The 15,374-nt window shown below is 48.7% G+C and overlaps 1 protein-coding gene across 1 annotated transcript in view; it reads left to right on the top strand.

Moving 5' to 3' along the window:
- Positions 1-15,374, top strand: part of SCRN1 (secernin 1) — a 64,722-nt gene that overhangs the window by 43,935 nt on the left and 5,413 nt on the right. Inside the window, exons 5-7 of the mRNA XM_047096963.1 lie at positions 1,245-1,439; positions 4,176-4,341; positions 13,977-14,157. Of these exons, the coding sequence (XP_046952919.1) occupies positions 1,245-1,439; positions 4,176-4,341; positions 13,977-14,157 (542 nt within the window). The remainder of the gene's footprint in view (positions 1-1,244; positions 1,440-4,175; positions 4,342-13,976; positions 14,158-15,374) is intronic.

Genomic DNA, 15,374 nt, shown 5'->3' with positions numbered 1-15,374 from the left:
TGCTCACAGGATTTTTGTGGATAGCTTAGCATGAAGAATGCCAAAAGCCCCTTTTTAGGCCAAAGCTCCTTTTTATTTTTAATTTTTTTTAAGTAGTTTTATTCTTGTGTTGTCCTCTGAAAAGATGAGCGGCAGAAGGCCAATGCCCGTCAGCTAGGAATACTTATTTTGGGAGAACAAATCAGTGGAGCAGAACATACTGGAAGAACCCTGTCCAGCACTGACCTTGTCTCTAGAAACTGGTTTTTAGGCAGTAACGGCTTGCAGCTTGTGGTTTGATCTCTCTCTCTACTTCATTCTCCTAAGAATTTTTAAAAGATCAGCACGCTCTCTGGAAGCAGCAAGTACGGATGGCCTCTTTTGAGCTACAACTCATAACTTCTTGGTGTTCTAGACAGCATCTTGAAGAATGAAGTCATCCTCAGTGTATTTGCAGCTGAGGCTTTGGAAGAAGCCACAGGAAGCCTGCCAGCCGATAGGGGAGTTTCATCAAGCTGGAGTGCACTCAGCATTCATGCGCTCCCGACTCTAGACTCTTTTAGCTGCACTTATATTTTTATGAGAAAAAAATTCCCATAGAATTTCTGCACTCATATACACGTACACGCATGGACACACACACACACACACACACACGCTCATACTGATATCCTCAGAGATGTATATTCGCAGGTACATTCCATTCTTTTAAAACAATTCATTATCAGTGCCACTGTGTTTTTCTAAATGTTGGGACCTGAAAAAAAAAAAAAGTTGAATGAAGAGGTGCCATCTTTGTATTTTCCAAAAGTGATGTTACTTGGGCAGAGGGTGGAGGCATAAAGTGTTCCTTCAAGTGGAGGAAGCCTAAATTGGGGAAGAAGCAGGGCTATAGTTGTGATGTTCGTAAGTCTTGTAAGTCGCGTCATGTCTCTTTCAAGAAACCTTTCATTTTTCCTATGGTTAATAGATGCCTGGGGTTTATTTAGCCCTAATGAGAGCTGCACAGGTTTCCTTCTGAGTGTGAGTTTTAGATCCAGCGACCATTGCTCCTTTAAAATGTGGTAGTGCCCGGTCAGGACTGGTCAAACCTTCTGGGAGGTCTTCTTACAAGAGGACCAAGGATTGTGTTTCTCTCTTCAAAATAGAATCATTTCCTCTCTCTAAAGTCGAATTGCAGAGAAAGGATTCGCTGTAAATTTCCATTTCTTGATTAAGTCCTTCTAAGTATCTTTCCAGCTAACCGGACTTTGCACTCTCTACAGAGGGAGTGAAGTGTATTTGCAATCAGCTTTCGCTCACCACTAAGATAGACGCGCAGCATCCTGAGCTCAGGAGTTATGCTCAGAGTCAAGGCTGGTGGACGGGAGAGGACGAGTTCAATTTTTCCGAAGTTTTTTCTCCAGCTGATGACCACCTAGACTGCTGTGCAGGCAAAGACAGCTTAGAAAAGAAAGAAGGTGAGTTAGTATATCCCTTACGATTCTCCCTCTCATACCTGTTGTCTTGCAGCTGTGTTTCAGAGAACTTGTCTGAACTTCGGGGGGTGAGCAAGGAGGTGGAAATGAGAACGGACCTTGTACATAGAGACGAACTTGTGTTGATGTCCCTGATGTGCAGGCAGGATGACGTGTATCTATTGTTACAGGATGCTTCCTCATCCACGAGGGTTTTTCCTCCTTCTGATTCAAGTCATTGTACTTGTCTTCGTGACAACTTACTGTAGCCTTCCTTCTACCTCAGCGTTTGTGTATTTCACTCATTGCCTTGTCTTCCTGTATTTTCCTTTCTCAGTGGCCTGCTGAGCCTGGAGGGCAGGGCACTGTCTTTCACTCATACTGGGATCCCCTCGTGGAGGGAATCCCCTCCATTATAGTCTTTTGCTCCGTGAACATTTGTTGAGTTGGAACTGTTGTTCTGAATTCTCTTCCCAAACCCTCTATCTCGCACCTAGCTGTTGACTTAATCAGAATCCATGTTGAGGCAAACGTGGTGACTGGATAGCTTATTACTTCCGTGCCCGAGCGGAAACCCTTCCAAGTAAACCACTGAGGCCACATTTTATAGTTGCCAGTGATACATGCGTTTTGTAAGTTAGACCTGTGATCATTTAGAACAGGGGTCAACAGACTGGGACCTGCTGGCAATCCCCTATTTTGCAAATAAAATTTTACTGGAACACAGCCGTGCGCATTTATCTAGGTGCTGGTTATGACTGCTTCCATGCCACATTGGCACAGTTGCAGAGTTGCGACAGGTAGGTTACAGCAAGGTGGTGGGGCCCATAATCCTGAAATATTTACTGTCTGGTTGTTTAAGAAAAAGTTTGCCAATGCTTAACGTAGAAGAACACGTCACATTGGCTGTAGAACTTAATGTATTAAGGGTAGGAAGGTAGGACAGTGATCCATTTTAAAATGGGAACTTCATGGGGCGCCTGGGTGGCTCAGTCGGTTAAGCATCCGACTTCAGCTCAGGTCACGATCTCGTGGTCCATGAGTTCGAGCCCCGCGTCGGGCTCTGGGCTGATGGCTCAGAGCCTGGAGCCTGCTTCCAATTCTGTGTCTCCCTCTCTCTCTGCCCCTCCCCCGTTCATGCTCTGTCTCTCTCTGTCTCAAAAATAAATAAACGTTAAAAAAAAATTTTTTTTTAAATAAAAAATAAAATGGGAACTTCAAAAAAAACTCCAAAAGTTAAAAAAACAAACAAACCCAGCTTGATAAAAGTATATAATACCATGTATGAAGCAGTCTTGCCAGAACATCAAATCTAAATCTGATGAAGCCTCTGGACCTAGCTACTGGTTTACAGCAAATGCAGAAGATGGGAGGACATACTAAGTAACACCAGGGGCTGCTGTCTGCAAAGTGCAGACTGTGGGAAACTCTATAGGAGAAATGACCCCACAAATAAAATGCAAGGGGATAGGGGCACCTGGGTGGCTCAGTCGGTTGAGCGTCCGACTTCGGCTCAGGTCATGATCTCGTGGTCTGTGAGTTCAAGCCCCGCGTCGGGCTCTGTGCTGACAGCTCAGAGCCTGGGGCCTGTTTCGGATTCTGTGTCTCTCTCTCTCTCTGCCCCTCCCCTGCTCATGCTCTGTCTCTCTCTGTCTCAGAAATAAATAAAACATTAAAAAAAAAAATTAAAAAAAAATGCAAGGGGATAAAGTGAGAGGCAGAGATTAAAAAAGATTTCAGCTGTTATCAACCGACTGGGTCCTGATTTAAATCAATAAACTCATTCGTAAGACAATGAAAAATGTTTAACACCGGGTAGTTGAAGAAATCAAGGCTTTATTAATCCTTTTAGGTATGGCATATTACAATTGGAAATGTACAAAGAGGACGTGAGTTGTGTTAGTGAAGTTTAAGGCACCTCTTCTTTGTGTGACGCTTTGATTCCATCTCTGTGAACATAGACGGAAAGAATAGTGTTTTAACGAATCGTGATCAGAGGGAGAAAACGTAAAACCGGGGTCCTTTGTAGCCAAGGAGTTGTTTACGCATTTATCTGAAGTCAGAGCCAGTACTCAAAATGGCTGTGAATGTTCTGCATATTTCTCTGTGTGTCTCTTTCCCACTGCAGAGAGGTCATTCTCCAAATACAGTGCTGACTGTAACCAGCAAGTGTGTATGAGAGAACTTGCTTAGTGGATTGTGCATAGATTGCACATATTTTCCTATGGATATCGTTCTATTGCATACTGTACTGGTTGAGAAATTGCTAAGTGCTACTTAGCGCAAAGAGCCTCCAAAATAATATGGCTTCAAGAAAATGGAAGCTTATTTTTCTCCCGTGTTATGGTCTAGATGTATATGGCCAGTCCAGGGCTGGTGGGTTACCCGGCACCAGAGGACAGCCACACGCGACGTTTGACTTCCACCTGTGGTCCGACTTGCGGGCATGTCCTGGGCGGCAGAAAGAGGGGCAAACAAAGTGAAGGGCGAACCATCCCTTGTATGGAGGTGACGAGGAAGTTGCACGTAGCATTTCCTCTCCCACTGGTCAGGATTTATCACGTGACCCCGCCCGAGGCACAAGGGAAGCTGGGAAATATCGTCTGTAGCTGGGCAGTTATAGTCCAGGGTTCTGTAACTAAGAAGAAAAGGAAAAAATGGATTTTGGTTCACAACTTGCCGCTATTAAAGCTTCTCTCTCTCTCTCTTTCTCTCTCTCTCTTTTTTTTTTCTTTACAGAAAGCATCACTGTGCAGACTATGATTGACATCTTACGGGACAAAGCCGGCGGAGTCTGTATAGATTCCGAGTCCTTCCTCACCACAGCCAGTGTAGTGTCCGTTCTGCCTCAGAATAGAAGCTCGCCGTGCATTCACTACTTCACTGGGACCCCAGATCCTTCCAGGTTTGTTTGAGACACAGTCGTGCTGGCAGGAAGTATGCGCTCCTCGAAAGCTCATCCAACGCGCCCGCGCTGCGTCCCTGTACCTCTCTTTTCTAGAGCCGAGTCACATTTTTCAGTCGGCCCCAACGTGGCCAATGCAGCACAAAGAGCTTTGACAAAGGGGAGTTCTTGGCTGGAGTCATATCATTTTTATGACATCCGTGGAATCAAATTGGTTTAAATTCAACCGATATTTATTGAGTTGATATCATGGGCCAGGCGTTGTGCAAACATGCATGAGGGATGCAAACATATATGAGGGATGCAAACATACATAACACACAGTGAGACAGATGCAGGAATGCCCAAGATTGATCAAAACAATCAGTTCCTGTAAGTTAGAGGACCAAATAGCCCGGAGGCAATGCAGATTGAGGCAACGTCAAGGGCACTGACCACTTCTTTTTTTTATTTTTTTATTTTTTTTTAATGTTTTATTTCTTTTTGAGACAGAGAGAGACAGAGCGTGATCAGGGGAGGGGCAGAGAGAGAGGGAGACACGGAATCCGAAGCAGGCTCCAGGCTCCGAGCTGTCAGCACAGAGCCCAACGCGGGGCTCGAACTCATGAACCGCGAGGTCGTGACCTGAGCCAAAGTCGGACGCTCAACCGACTGAGCCATCCAGGCGCCTCCGGGCACCGACAACTTTGTAAGACATTGTGTTTTAGGGAGTTGCTTTCTGCCTACGTTCAGCAAAGGCATTGTACTGCCCAGTGTTTAAGAACACAGCCTCTAGAATCACCTGTCAGGATTTTGAGTTCCATCTCTCTCACTGAGTGGCTGGTAAGTTACTTAACCTCTGTAAGCTTCAGTGTGCTGTACAGACTGGGGGTCCTGGGGATAATGTCAGCTCCTACTTCGTATGCTTGTTGGGAGGATTAAATGAGATAATCCAAGTAAATAGACAGTAGGCTTAACTTTTTTTTTTTTTTTTAATTTTTTTTTTTTTCAACGTTTATTTATTTTTGGGACAGAGAGAGACAGAGCATGAACGGGGGAGGGGCAGAGAGAGAGGGAGACACAGAATCGGAAACAGGCTCCAGGCTCTGAGCCATCAGCCCAGAGCCCGACGCGGGGCTCAAACTCACAGACTGCGAGATCGTGACCTGGCTGAAGTCGGACGCTTAACCGACTGCGCCACCCAGGCGCCCCTACTTTTATTAAGACTATCTCTGATTTGCCAGGCAGACAGCAGCCCCACTCCCTGGTAACGTTCGGTCATATACACTGCAAGTCATGGCATCAGTGGCTTAGACACAGCTTTCCAGTGGTTTCTAATTCAGTTCATTATCAGAAGCACTTGGGGGAGTTTTTGAAAAATACACGTGCCTTGACCCAAACCTGTTGTATCAGAATCTTGAAGGTGGGCTTACGAATGTGTCAGGTTAAGACTGACCCTCAGCCTGGAAAACCATGAAGATGTCCTATTCTGATAGTTTCAGTGGTATTTTTTAGGGGTTCTCTTGGCTGAAAACACTCATCATTGTTTGTATATCGGGTGTCAGATCTTTGACTGCTATCAGGAAATCTGCAGCTGTTCAATTTCATTCCCTTTTCAGCTAAACATATTTATTCTCCTCTTACTGTTTCAGGAATAGAAGACAATGATGGTGTCTAGCTAGGGATGGTTTCTTAGATGACTCAGGGGAAAAGCTGAGTACCTCTCTTGACCTGTCGGACTTACTTTTAAACTACTGCCAATATCAGTAGATCCTTCTAGCAGGACCTGACTATTAAATTCAGTATAAGCTATTCCTAGTTTTTCGTCCACTCATGTATTCATTCAACAAGCATGTATGAAGCACCTACTGTATACCAGATATCATGCTTATTGGGTATTAGGGATGAAGTGTATGCAAGGTAACAGGTGGCTTGGAGGAGATGATGAAGGAGCACGCTTCACTGAGGAAGGATCTCTTGAGCGCCGGGCATTGTGGGAAGAGGAAGAGTTTGTTAGGAATGAAAAGCAGGAATGACATTTTGGGTAGGGAGACGGCATGGACACATGCAGAGAGCCATGAAACGGTACCCTGTTGTAGATTATGTTTCCATCTCTCCTCTCCCCGCCACCCCCACCCCCCACTCCTCCAGTAGACAAGCCTGGCCACCCTCTCATGGCCTCCCACAGTGAACCTCCTCTCCATGGTATTCCAGTCGACCTCCCGGGGTGCGCTCCTGGTTGACCCCGGCTGCTTCCTTTTGACCTTATCTCGAAGCTCTGGATGCTTGGTCTCATGGGTGGCCCTGCTCCCGCCCTCTTGTCCGTCCACCAGCTCTGGGGCGCGTCCTTCCTCTCCCTGTTGTCTGGGCCTCCCTTCATGGACTCCGACTTAGCTTGCCCCGAACGCTGCCTCTTGGGAGCGCTCTGTGCCGCACCACAGGGGTACACGTGGGCACTTAGAGCCCTTCTGTAGAGTGACTAGAATGCCCTGCCGTGTTCTTTAGCGGGCAGGAGCCTTTGAAGGAGTGGGTTGAGCTGAGGAAGGCCTGAAGTCCCCGCCTTGCTCCTCATGTCTCAGGCACCGGCCCCCGCTGTGCTTAGAAGACAGGGCTGTGTGAGGCCAGAACACTGACACAAAGGAATGCCATTTCCTAGACTGAAGTACATGGCCCCGTACGGTTCTAAAAATGGGCTGGGAAATAGCCTGCTTATATTTAATCTGGAAGATTTCAAGTAATTTTAAAAGAAAGTTATTCATGGTTAAATTAATTGAAAAGAGCTTGAAGAAGATTAAGGCATTCATTTTTTATCTTTCAGGGCTGAGGGAGCTGCGTTTCCTACTGTGACTGTTCGAACTGTCACAGAATCTTTTCTCCTATTCACCATTTCAGTGTTTCTCTGTAATTGGGCATGTTTAACATTTTCTATTTTGTCAGCAGGAAGCATAATTACCTCCTCTTGGGTTTTTAGGTAGTAAATGGGGGAGATTTTAGCTGGCTTCTGCTGACGCTGGGAACAGTAGAGAGATGTTTTCAGGAAATCATTTCAAAGCAGGGGGCTTGCGAAAGATTGTGATTTAAGAGCGGGACCGTGTTCTTTATCCCTCCCAATTAATGTTCGGAACCAAAGGACACCATCTGACTGTTGCTCAGTCTGCTTCGACACGTCTCTGCCCTTTGCTCGGTGGACTTATTACAGATCCTTCTCTGGAAATAACTTGTTCTCGCGCTCTCTTTTCCTCTTTCTCCGCCCCTTCCAGGAGGGACCAGGTTCTGTGCAAGTTTGAGGGCTGGATGGAGGCGCAAAAGTCAGAGTTTGAGAGCGAAAGAGGGAGATGCAAAGGACCTTTAATTAAATTTTATTGAGGAGGCAGGTTCTGTCCTATTAATATTCCGTTGAGTCAGCTGGTGCCTCAGTTATCCACGTGGTGACAGCGACTGACTTCAGTGCTCTGGTTCTGACCTTTGGAAGCCATTTCCTTCGTGGAAGCTGGCACTTGCCAAAGCCTCACTGATGTGAAGAATGGAGAGGGAAAGGGGAGAGAGGGACCTTAGCACATTGAGACTGTGAAGTTCGGGGTCCTGGAGCCCGTGAGAGCCGAGCAGGTGTGTCTCTTCCCAACCCTGTGTTCAGTGACGTCACACCGGTAACGTGACACGGGTCACAGTGGGCACCTTCACACCACAGAAGCCGGCAGACGCCATGGATCGGGGCTTATTTTTTTCAGATATGGTTGCCAAACCGGCACATCGCCAAGAGGCCCCACATCTGAGAAAGCCCACAGAAAGCCCACTCGGGGTACAGGATGGAGAAACCAAGAGGGGGAGAAAATTAAAAAACTTTTCCATTTTAAATATTAGAAGGCTGTGTCCCAACCCATTTTCTCATCGTATGAGGCTGTGGACTTCGGCCCAGGAAACAGAAAATAGGGAAGAAATTCTAGGAAAATGGGATGTTGGGCCTAATTTAACTAGCGGCCGATAGCTGGGGAGTTGCAGGGGACCTGGTGTGTGTGTGTGTGTGTGTGTGTGTGTGTGTGTGTGTGTGTTTCTTCTCTTCTCCCAGTGTGCTAAGTTTGAGAGGCGAAGCTGAGTCAACTGAGACTGTCTCATCTGGTTAATTCAAATGTAGTGACGAGCGGCCTGTCTGTTGGTGGAGATAACACTTAACAAACCTTAGACGCGGCCGCGTAGGTAAATACGATCCCTGGTGCTGTTCAGGGAACAACCAGCAGAGACGTACCCAGAGGTGAGGGCCCCGTGTGAAATAGCACCCCCGTCAATTTCACTCTGGATGCGTACGGCACCAGCTTCCTCCTCTCTCCTGCCCTTTGACCTCACAACCTTCCAGAGCATCTGGATCCAGCCCGAAGCTCATCCCATGCCCCAAATGTACGAGTTCTCTTTCCCTTTAAAATAGAAAGGCCCTTCGCTGATAGGTCCTGCCCTCAGCCAGATGCGGCTGAGATCGTGTGATTAAAGTGACCGACAGTAAAGCTGGAGCGACCCATTCAAGAGACGCCTGCAGTTGAGAGAAAACTGGTTATTTTGGGTTATTTTGAGCTTGGTTGAATGTTTAGCAGATTCACCCACGCAGGAGCCTTTTGCTGCCCCGCTCTGTGCCAGACTCCCCTCAGTGGATCTGGGGGACTCCAGGGTGCGGGATAAGCCTGGCTGAGTGGCTTGGGGAGTTTCTGCACCTTCCTAAGGATAGAGCCATATTTGAGGTCAGAAGTGCCGGCTGGCCACTGATGATAAAATCCCAAAGCACCGGGGCGCCTGGGTGGCGCAGTCGGTTAAGCGTCCGACTTCAGCCAGGTCACGATCTCGCGGTCCGTGAGTTCGAGCCCCGCGTCGGGCTCTGGGCTGATGGCTCAGAGCCTGGAGCCTGTTTCCGATTCTGTGTCTCCCTCTCTCTCTGCCCCTCCCCCATTCATGCTTTGTCTCTCTGTGTCCCAAAAATAAATAAAAATGTTAAAAAAAAAAAATCCCAAAGCACCAAAAGGCTTTTCTTTTTCTGCACAGTGTGTATGAAGAACCAACAGAAGGTTAATATAACGGTGTGAGGTCGTGGGCGGAAAACTGACCTCAGTTTAGAAGACCTGAATTTAGTTCTCCATCTGCCACTTACTAGGAATATGCCTTTGGACCCAACACTTAGCTGCTGTGAGCCTCAGTCTTCTCATCTGTAAAATGAGATGGAAATGTTTTCCCTGCCTTGTTCATTGCTATATCCCTAGTACCTAGAATGGTAACGGGTACTCAATCATTACTCAACACGTATTTGCGTGTTGAATGGATAGAATAGAAAAGTGAACGAATAGAAAAATAGGGGTACTAGGAGAACTGAATGCAAGCGCTTTGAAAGTTATGACATGCTATAAAACGTCAGGGGTTTCCATGGTAATTATGCTTTCTTGCCAAATGAGAAAACAAATGACAGGGAAACATTTTTTACACTGGGTCGGTGCGTGCGTCACAAGATTCTGGAAGACAAAAGGGACAGATGAGGCCAGGACGCCTCCCAGGGAGCAGGTCTCTGGGCTCGAAGGCTAAGATTCTGCAGACTTCTGAGACAGAGCGTGGGAGACCACGCTCTGGTCCCTGTCATCAGACTGTGCCTTAGATTTGTCTCAGGGAGAGCTGAGGGTCGTGGTCATATGGTTTCCTTTATGTTGCTCATGGCTTCCTTTGTTTAATTGTCCCTCCTGACGGTGGATTGTCCCTGTAGAGTCGCTCAACCGGCCTTAAACCTCCTCATTAACCAGCTGATGGGAGACTCTTTGCCGCTGGAAGCACTTTCCCCTTTTGGGCCTATTATCCTGTGTTCGTGTCACGGCACACAATGCAGGGGCCGAGTGACCCGGGGTGAATTCCGGGTTAGGAGGCTTCTTTGAACCGGCTTTCTGGAGCCCTCTCAGGTGTGCCTCACATCAGGGCCATCCCTGGGACACTCTGGGAGGGTTCCACAAGTGTGACAAAGTATGCCCTGCCCTGTCCCGGTGGCCTGGGAGGGGTGTGCCTTGTGACTCAGATGACAGTTTCAGCTTTGCCGCTGGCTGGATATGTGACCTTGGTCAAGTCATTTAATGTCCGGGTCGTTACTTAGCATACATTTGATGAAGTGGCATTTAAGAAGCTACCATCTGGGCTTTTAAAAAAAAAGTTTATTTTTGAGAGAGAGAGAAAGTAAGTAGAGAAGGGGAAGAGAGAGAGAGACGGAGAGAGAAAGAATCTCAAGCAAGCGCCGAACCACCAGTACAGAGCCCGATGCAGGGCTCAAACTCACGATCTGTAAAACATGACCTGAAACGAAGTTGGACGCTTAACCGCCTGAGCCACCCAGGCACCCCCCTCGATCTGAACTTCAAGTGTGGGAAAATGTCAGAAATTCTCCTCACCTATTTGTATTGTTCGTGTGATTTTTTATAAGGCTTGGCGAGAAATCAGAAGGTTTGGGAACCACTGAGTTACCCACATTCTGCTTTTTTTGGATACATAGGCACAAATAAACCCTGAATTATAATTCCCACATTCAGGTTTAAATAATTATTAGTGTTATTGCAGTTTGTTATCAGCAGTAGTTTTTTATTTATTCAGTCTCAAAAACTCTCCCTTTAACCACTTGACAAATCTATGCTTCATGTTTATAGCAGTTGAGGGTGCTGACTTCCTTACAGACTTTGGGGGAAAAATCCTTGGAGAGCTTTGGCTGCATTAGAGTATTATGGGAATCCCATCGTATTTATTATTTATTTTGAGAAAGAAAACTGATAGATGGGATAACTAGTAAACATACGGTACTTTCTTGCTTTAGAAAAGCCACTGGGCACCTTTATTGAGGTGGAGTGGGTTGGCAATTCCATCAACTGGAATGTTCTGATTTTTACTACCCTGTTATCCTATGTATTGGATGCAAAAGACCATGACTGTACTTAGCATGAACTTCTTGTTTTTAATGTTTATTTTTGAGAGAGAGAGAGAGAGCTCAGGGGAGGGCCAGAGAGAGAGAGAGGTGGACAGAGGATCCGAGAGAGAGAGAGAGAGCGCAGGGGAGGGCCAGAGAGAGAGAGAGGTGGACAGAGGATCCGAGAGAGAGAGAGAGAGAGAGAGAGAGCGCGCAGGGGAGGGCCAGAGAGAGAGAGAGGTGGACAGAGGATCCGAGAGAGAGAGAGAGAGAGAGAGAGAGCGCACGCAGGGGAGGGGCAGAGAGAGAGAGAGAGGTGGACAGAGGATCCGAGAGAGAGAGAGAGAGAGAGAGAGCGCAGGGGAGGGGCAGAGAGAGAGAGAGAGGTGGACAGAGGATCCGAGAGAGAGAGAGAGAGAGAGAGAGAGAGCGCAGGGGAGGGGCAGAGAGAGAGAGAGAAATGGACAGAGGATCTGAAGCAGGCTCTGTGTTGACAGCAACGAGCCCAATGCGGGGCTCGAACTCACGAACCGTAAGATTGTGACCTGAGCCAAAGTCAGACGCTCAACCGACTGAGCCACCCAAGCACCCCAGCATGAACGTCATGAAGTCAGAGTCATAAGTTCATGAACTGCATGACATACAAATAGAAATTTATAGGTTTGGAACCTGGAAGGGAACTTCGAGATCATTTTAGTCCCAATCAGAGACAAGGGAGCACGAGTGCCCCCACAGCTGGTCAGAGTAGAGAGGAGTCGCGTACCCTCATTCTGAGGCCCAGCCCAGTGCCCTGCCGCCGCTGTCACGAGTCAGGCAGATCTGGGATCCGTGCTCAGCCCGACGAGTGATACCAGACTGTGCCCCTCCTGGCCCCCCAGAACCGTGGTTCTCGCCCACGGGGCCACCGTGGCAGAATGGTCCTGAGATGTAAAGTAACGCCCTCCCAGTGACTGAGCCTGGCCACCTCATTGCCCAGCGTAAGCCTGCGGAGGTCACGACTCTGCCCCTTTCTGGCCACGGCACAGACCCTGCGGCCCAGAGGACGTGAACTGTGCGGGCTTGGGGCTGCATAGCAGGAGCCTCAGAGCCAGGGTCCCACAGAAGGGTCTCTGCGCTGGGCCAGGAGGCTGCAGATTAACGTCTGCTGGCAGGCGGCACGATGGGCGCCGACTTTTCAGGAACCCCTTGTGCTATCAGGTCCTGAAGGATGGGATGCTTGCCTCCTGTGAGGCCGCTGTGTTGTAAGAGACCAGAAGGCCCCAGAAGCCATGTCTGCCATGTCTGTGCCGGACTCTTTGCTCCCCCCCGTTTTCTTCCCGCTTCCCCACCCTTCCCCGTCTGTTACCCTTTTCCTGGGACCCCTCACCCTGCAGCCCTTTTGCAGAATCAACTGAATGACTAATTGGATAATGCAGCATTGTATTGAGCATTCAGTAGAAGGGCCAACGACCCATGGATGTTCAAGGGGCTGTAGGAGGTGGCACTTCGTGGTCCCTCTATGAAAGGCAGCCCCCCCATGTCCTGGGGAGGGAAGGTCCATGAACAGGGTACCTGGCACCCATCCTTAACCAGGCCCACCCCACTTCCCCAGCTTGGAGTATGAAGGTCTCGCTGCTTGTAATAATCAAATCAACTTAGCCCGAGCCCGGTCTTGCAGAGTGAGTTCGGTGTCTTGACTCTCTTGACCCTCTTTCCCGTGACCTCCTCAGGGAACTAACCTAAGAGGTTACTTCTCATGACAGATTTCCCCCGCTATCCGCAAGTTCTTTTTCTGCCACGCCCCTTTTACAAAAGACGTGCGTTAGTACAGTACCTATTTTCACTAACCGAAAGGAATCCCAAGAGGCTTCTCGCTCTTATGAAATTGTAACTGCTTCTTTGCTCTATACCATTTTGGCTTACAAGAAGTTTCATAGAACATCCTATCTCCAGATAGCGGGCGTGGGGCGGTGGGGGAGGGGCGCTTCAGATGGGGGAAGAGCCCGTCCTGTTGTCCCTGTAGCCCTGCTCCTCAGACTCCCCAATCCCCTGGGGACCTTGTTGACGTGCACGTCCTGATTCAGCAGGATGGGGGCGGGGCCTGAGGGTGATGCCGAAGCCCCGGGTCCAAGGACACAATTCGGGGAGCCAGGGTCCCCGCTTCCCAGTTCTTTTCAGACTGTGGCACACCTGAACGTGTTTGTGTGGCACACTGGCAGGGCTTCCCTGGCCGCCTCGAGCCCCGCCACCTCAGGGCTGAAGGAGTCAATATCCCAGCTCACTGCTAACCCACTCGAAGCATGGTGGCCAGGGCACCGGCGTAGAGGAGAGAAAATAACCCGGATCCGAGCCGTACACCTGGGGGTGTGTTTGTAGTCCTCTCTCTTCTATTGTTATTGCAGGTGCTGCCCCAGGGTAGAGAAAGGCAGACGCCTTTCAGCCTAGATGGATGGCCCGTTGCACCCTTTTCTCCAAACGCCACGCGTCTGTTCGCCTTACTTTGTACAGCCGAAAGGGGCCTCCCAAACGTTCTTCCAGGAACAAAGCAAGTCTGTTTTGATGTCTCCTTGCTGCTCATAGAAGAACTTGCAGCTGGCAAATGACAGCTTTACTAAAATATTTACTAAAATACGCAGTTGTGTCTGTCTCGGCCCCCACCCACCAGCCGCCGGGAGCTGGCTCAGGAAGCATTGGCCTAACGAAAGGACAGCCTCTGGTGTCCTCACGCCTCAAGCTCAGTTGGGCTGAAGCACCTCTCCTTTCTCCCCAGGTCCATATTCAAGCCCTTCATCTTTGTGGATGATGTGAAACTTGTCCCCAAAGCACAATCTCCCTGTTTTGGGGACGACGACCCTGCCAAAAAGGAGCCTCGGTTCCAGGAGAAGCCAGATCGCCGGCACGAGCTCTACAAGGCCCACCAGTGGGCACGCGCTGTCATCGAAAGCGACCAGGTGAGCCTAGGGGTGGGCTGGCGGAAGGGGGCGCGGTCTGCGCTCGAGGAGGCAGGAAGGCGTTAATCCGCACATCGTTTCCCTCCTCGCCAGTACGCCTCCTTCCAGAAACCCGGGGACCTGAGGCCTTCCGAGAAGGCTGCTGTTCACTTTTCCGGCCAGTCCCTTGAAACCTAACGAAATGAAGCCTCCACGTCTAATGTTGTCCTAGAACTCAGTGGGCTGGGAATATCCCTCTTTCATTTACTGTTTCCCTGGGGATGTTCCCTGGGAATAATAGATGTGTGCAGTTCTGGTGGGGGTAACTGCTTTTCTGCTGTCTAAAAGTCTTTGTGTACTTTTGGGGGTAAAACGTTGGTACGAGATGGCAATACCTTAAAGACGCAATCATGTGTTGTTTAAAAAAAAAAAGTAGGGGCGCCTGGGTGGCGCAGTCGGTTAAGCGTCCGACTTCAGCCAGGTCACGATCTCGCGGTCCGTGAGTTCGAGCCCCGCGTCGGGCTCTGGGCTGATGGCTCAGAGCCTGGAGCCTGTTTCCGATTCTGTGATTCTGTGTCTCCCTCTCTCTCTGCCCCTCCCCCGTTCATCTCTCTCTGTCCCAAAAATAAATAAAAAACGTTGAAAAAAAAATTAAAAAAAAAAAAGTAATCCTTCAAAAAAGTTCTGTAGACGGGGCGGGGGGGGGGGAGGAGGGGGCGGTGCACAGTAGTGCAAATGTCCTTATGCCACTGACCTCGTACACCTAAAAATGGCTGCAATGGCAAACGTTGTGTTATGTGTATTTTACTATAATTTTAAAAGTTTTTCAAAAAAGATTCTCAAAGTCCTAGTTTTTTAAATTGAATTCAATTTTTATCTGAGAGAGAGAGTGTGTACACGAGCAGGGGAGAGGGAGAAAGAGAGAGAGAACCTTAAGCAGGCTCCACACTCAGCTCGGAGCCCTCCACAGGACTTGATCCCACGACCCTGGGATCATGAGCCAAAATCAAGAGTCGGATGCTCAACCGACTGAGCCACCCAGACGCCCCAGATTCCTAGTTTTTAAAAAAAGTTATTCTCCAAGGTGCAGCTCACCCGCCCCTCCCCACAAAGCTTTGGCAAATAAAGTTACAAGACATCAATTCAAACGAGACCTACACCCAATATATGCCCACAGCAGCCACTAGTGACGGGTTGCGTATAAAATCCAAGACTCTGTTTTGCTGAAGGGAAGGGGA

The sequence above is a fragment of the Lynx rufus genome, unplaced genomic scaffold (assembly GCF_022079265.1).
Source record: "Lynx rufus isolate CCGP_SWC_20201006 ecotype Redwood Valley unplaced genomic scaffold, mLynRuf1.p SCAF_4, whole genome shotgun sequence".
Lineage (NCBI taxonomy): Eukaryota > Metazoa > Chordata > Mammalia > Carnivora > Felidae > Lynx > Lynx rufus.
The sequence above is the reverse complement of the archived record's forward strand: the minus strand, read 5'-3'. Positions and strand labels throughout refer to the sequence as shown.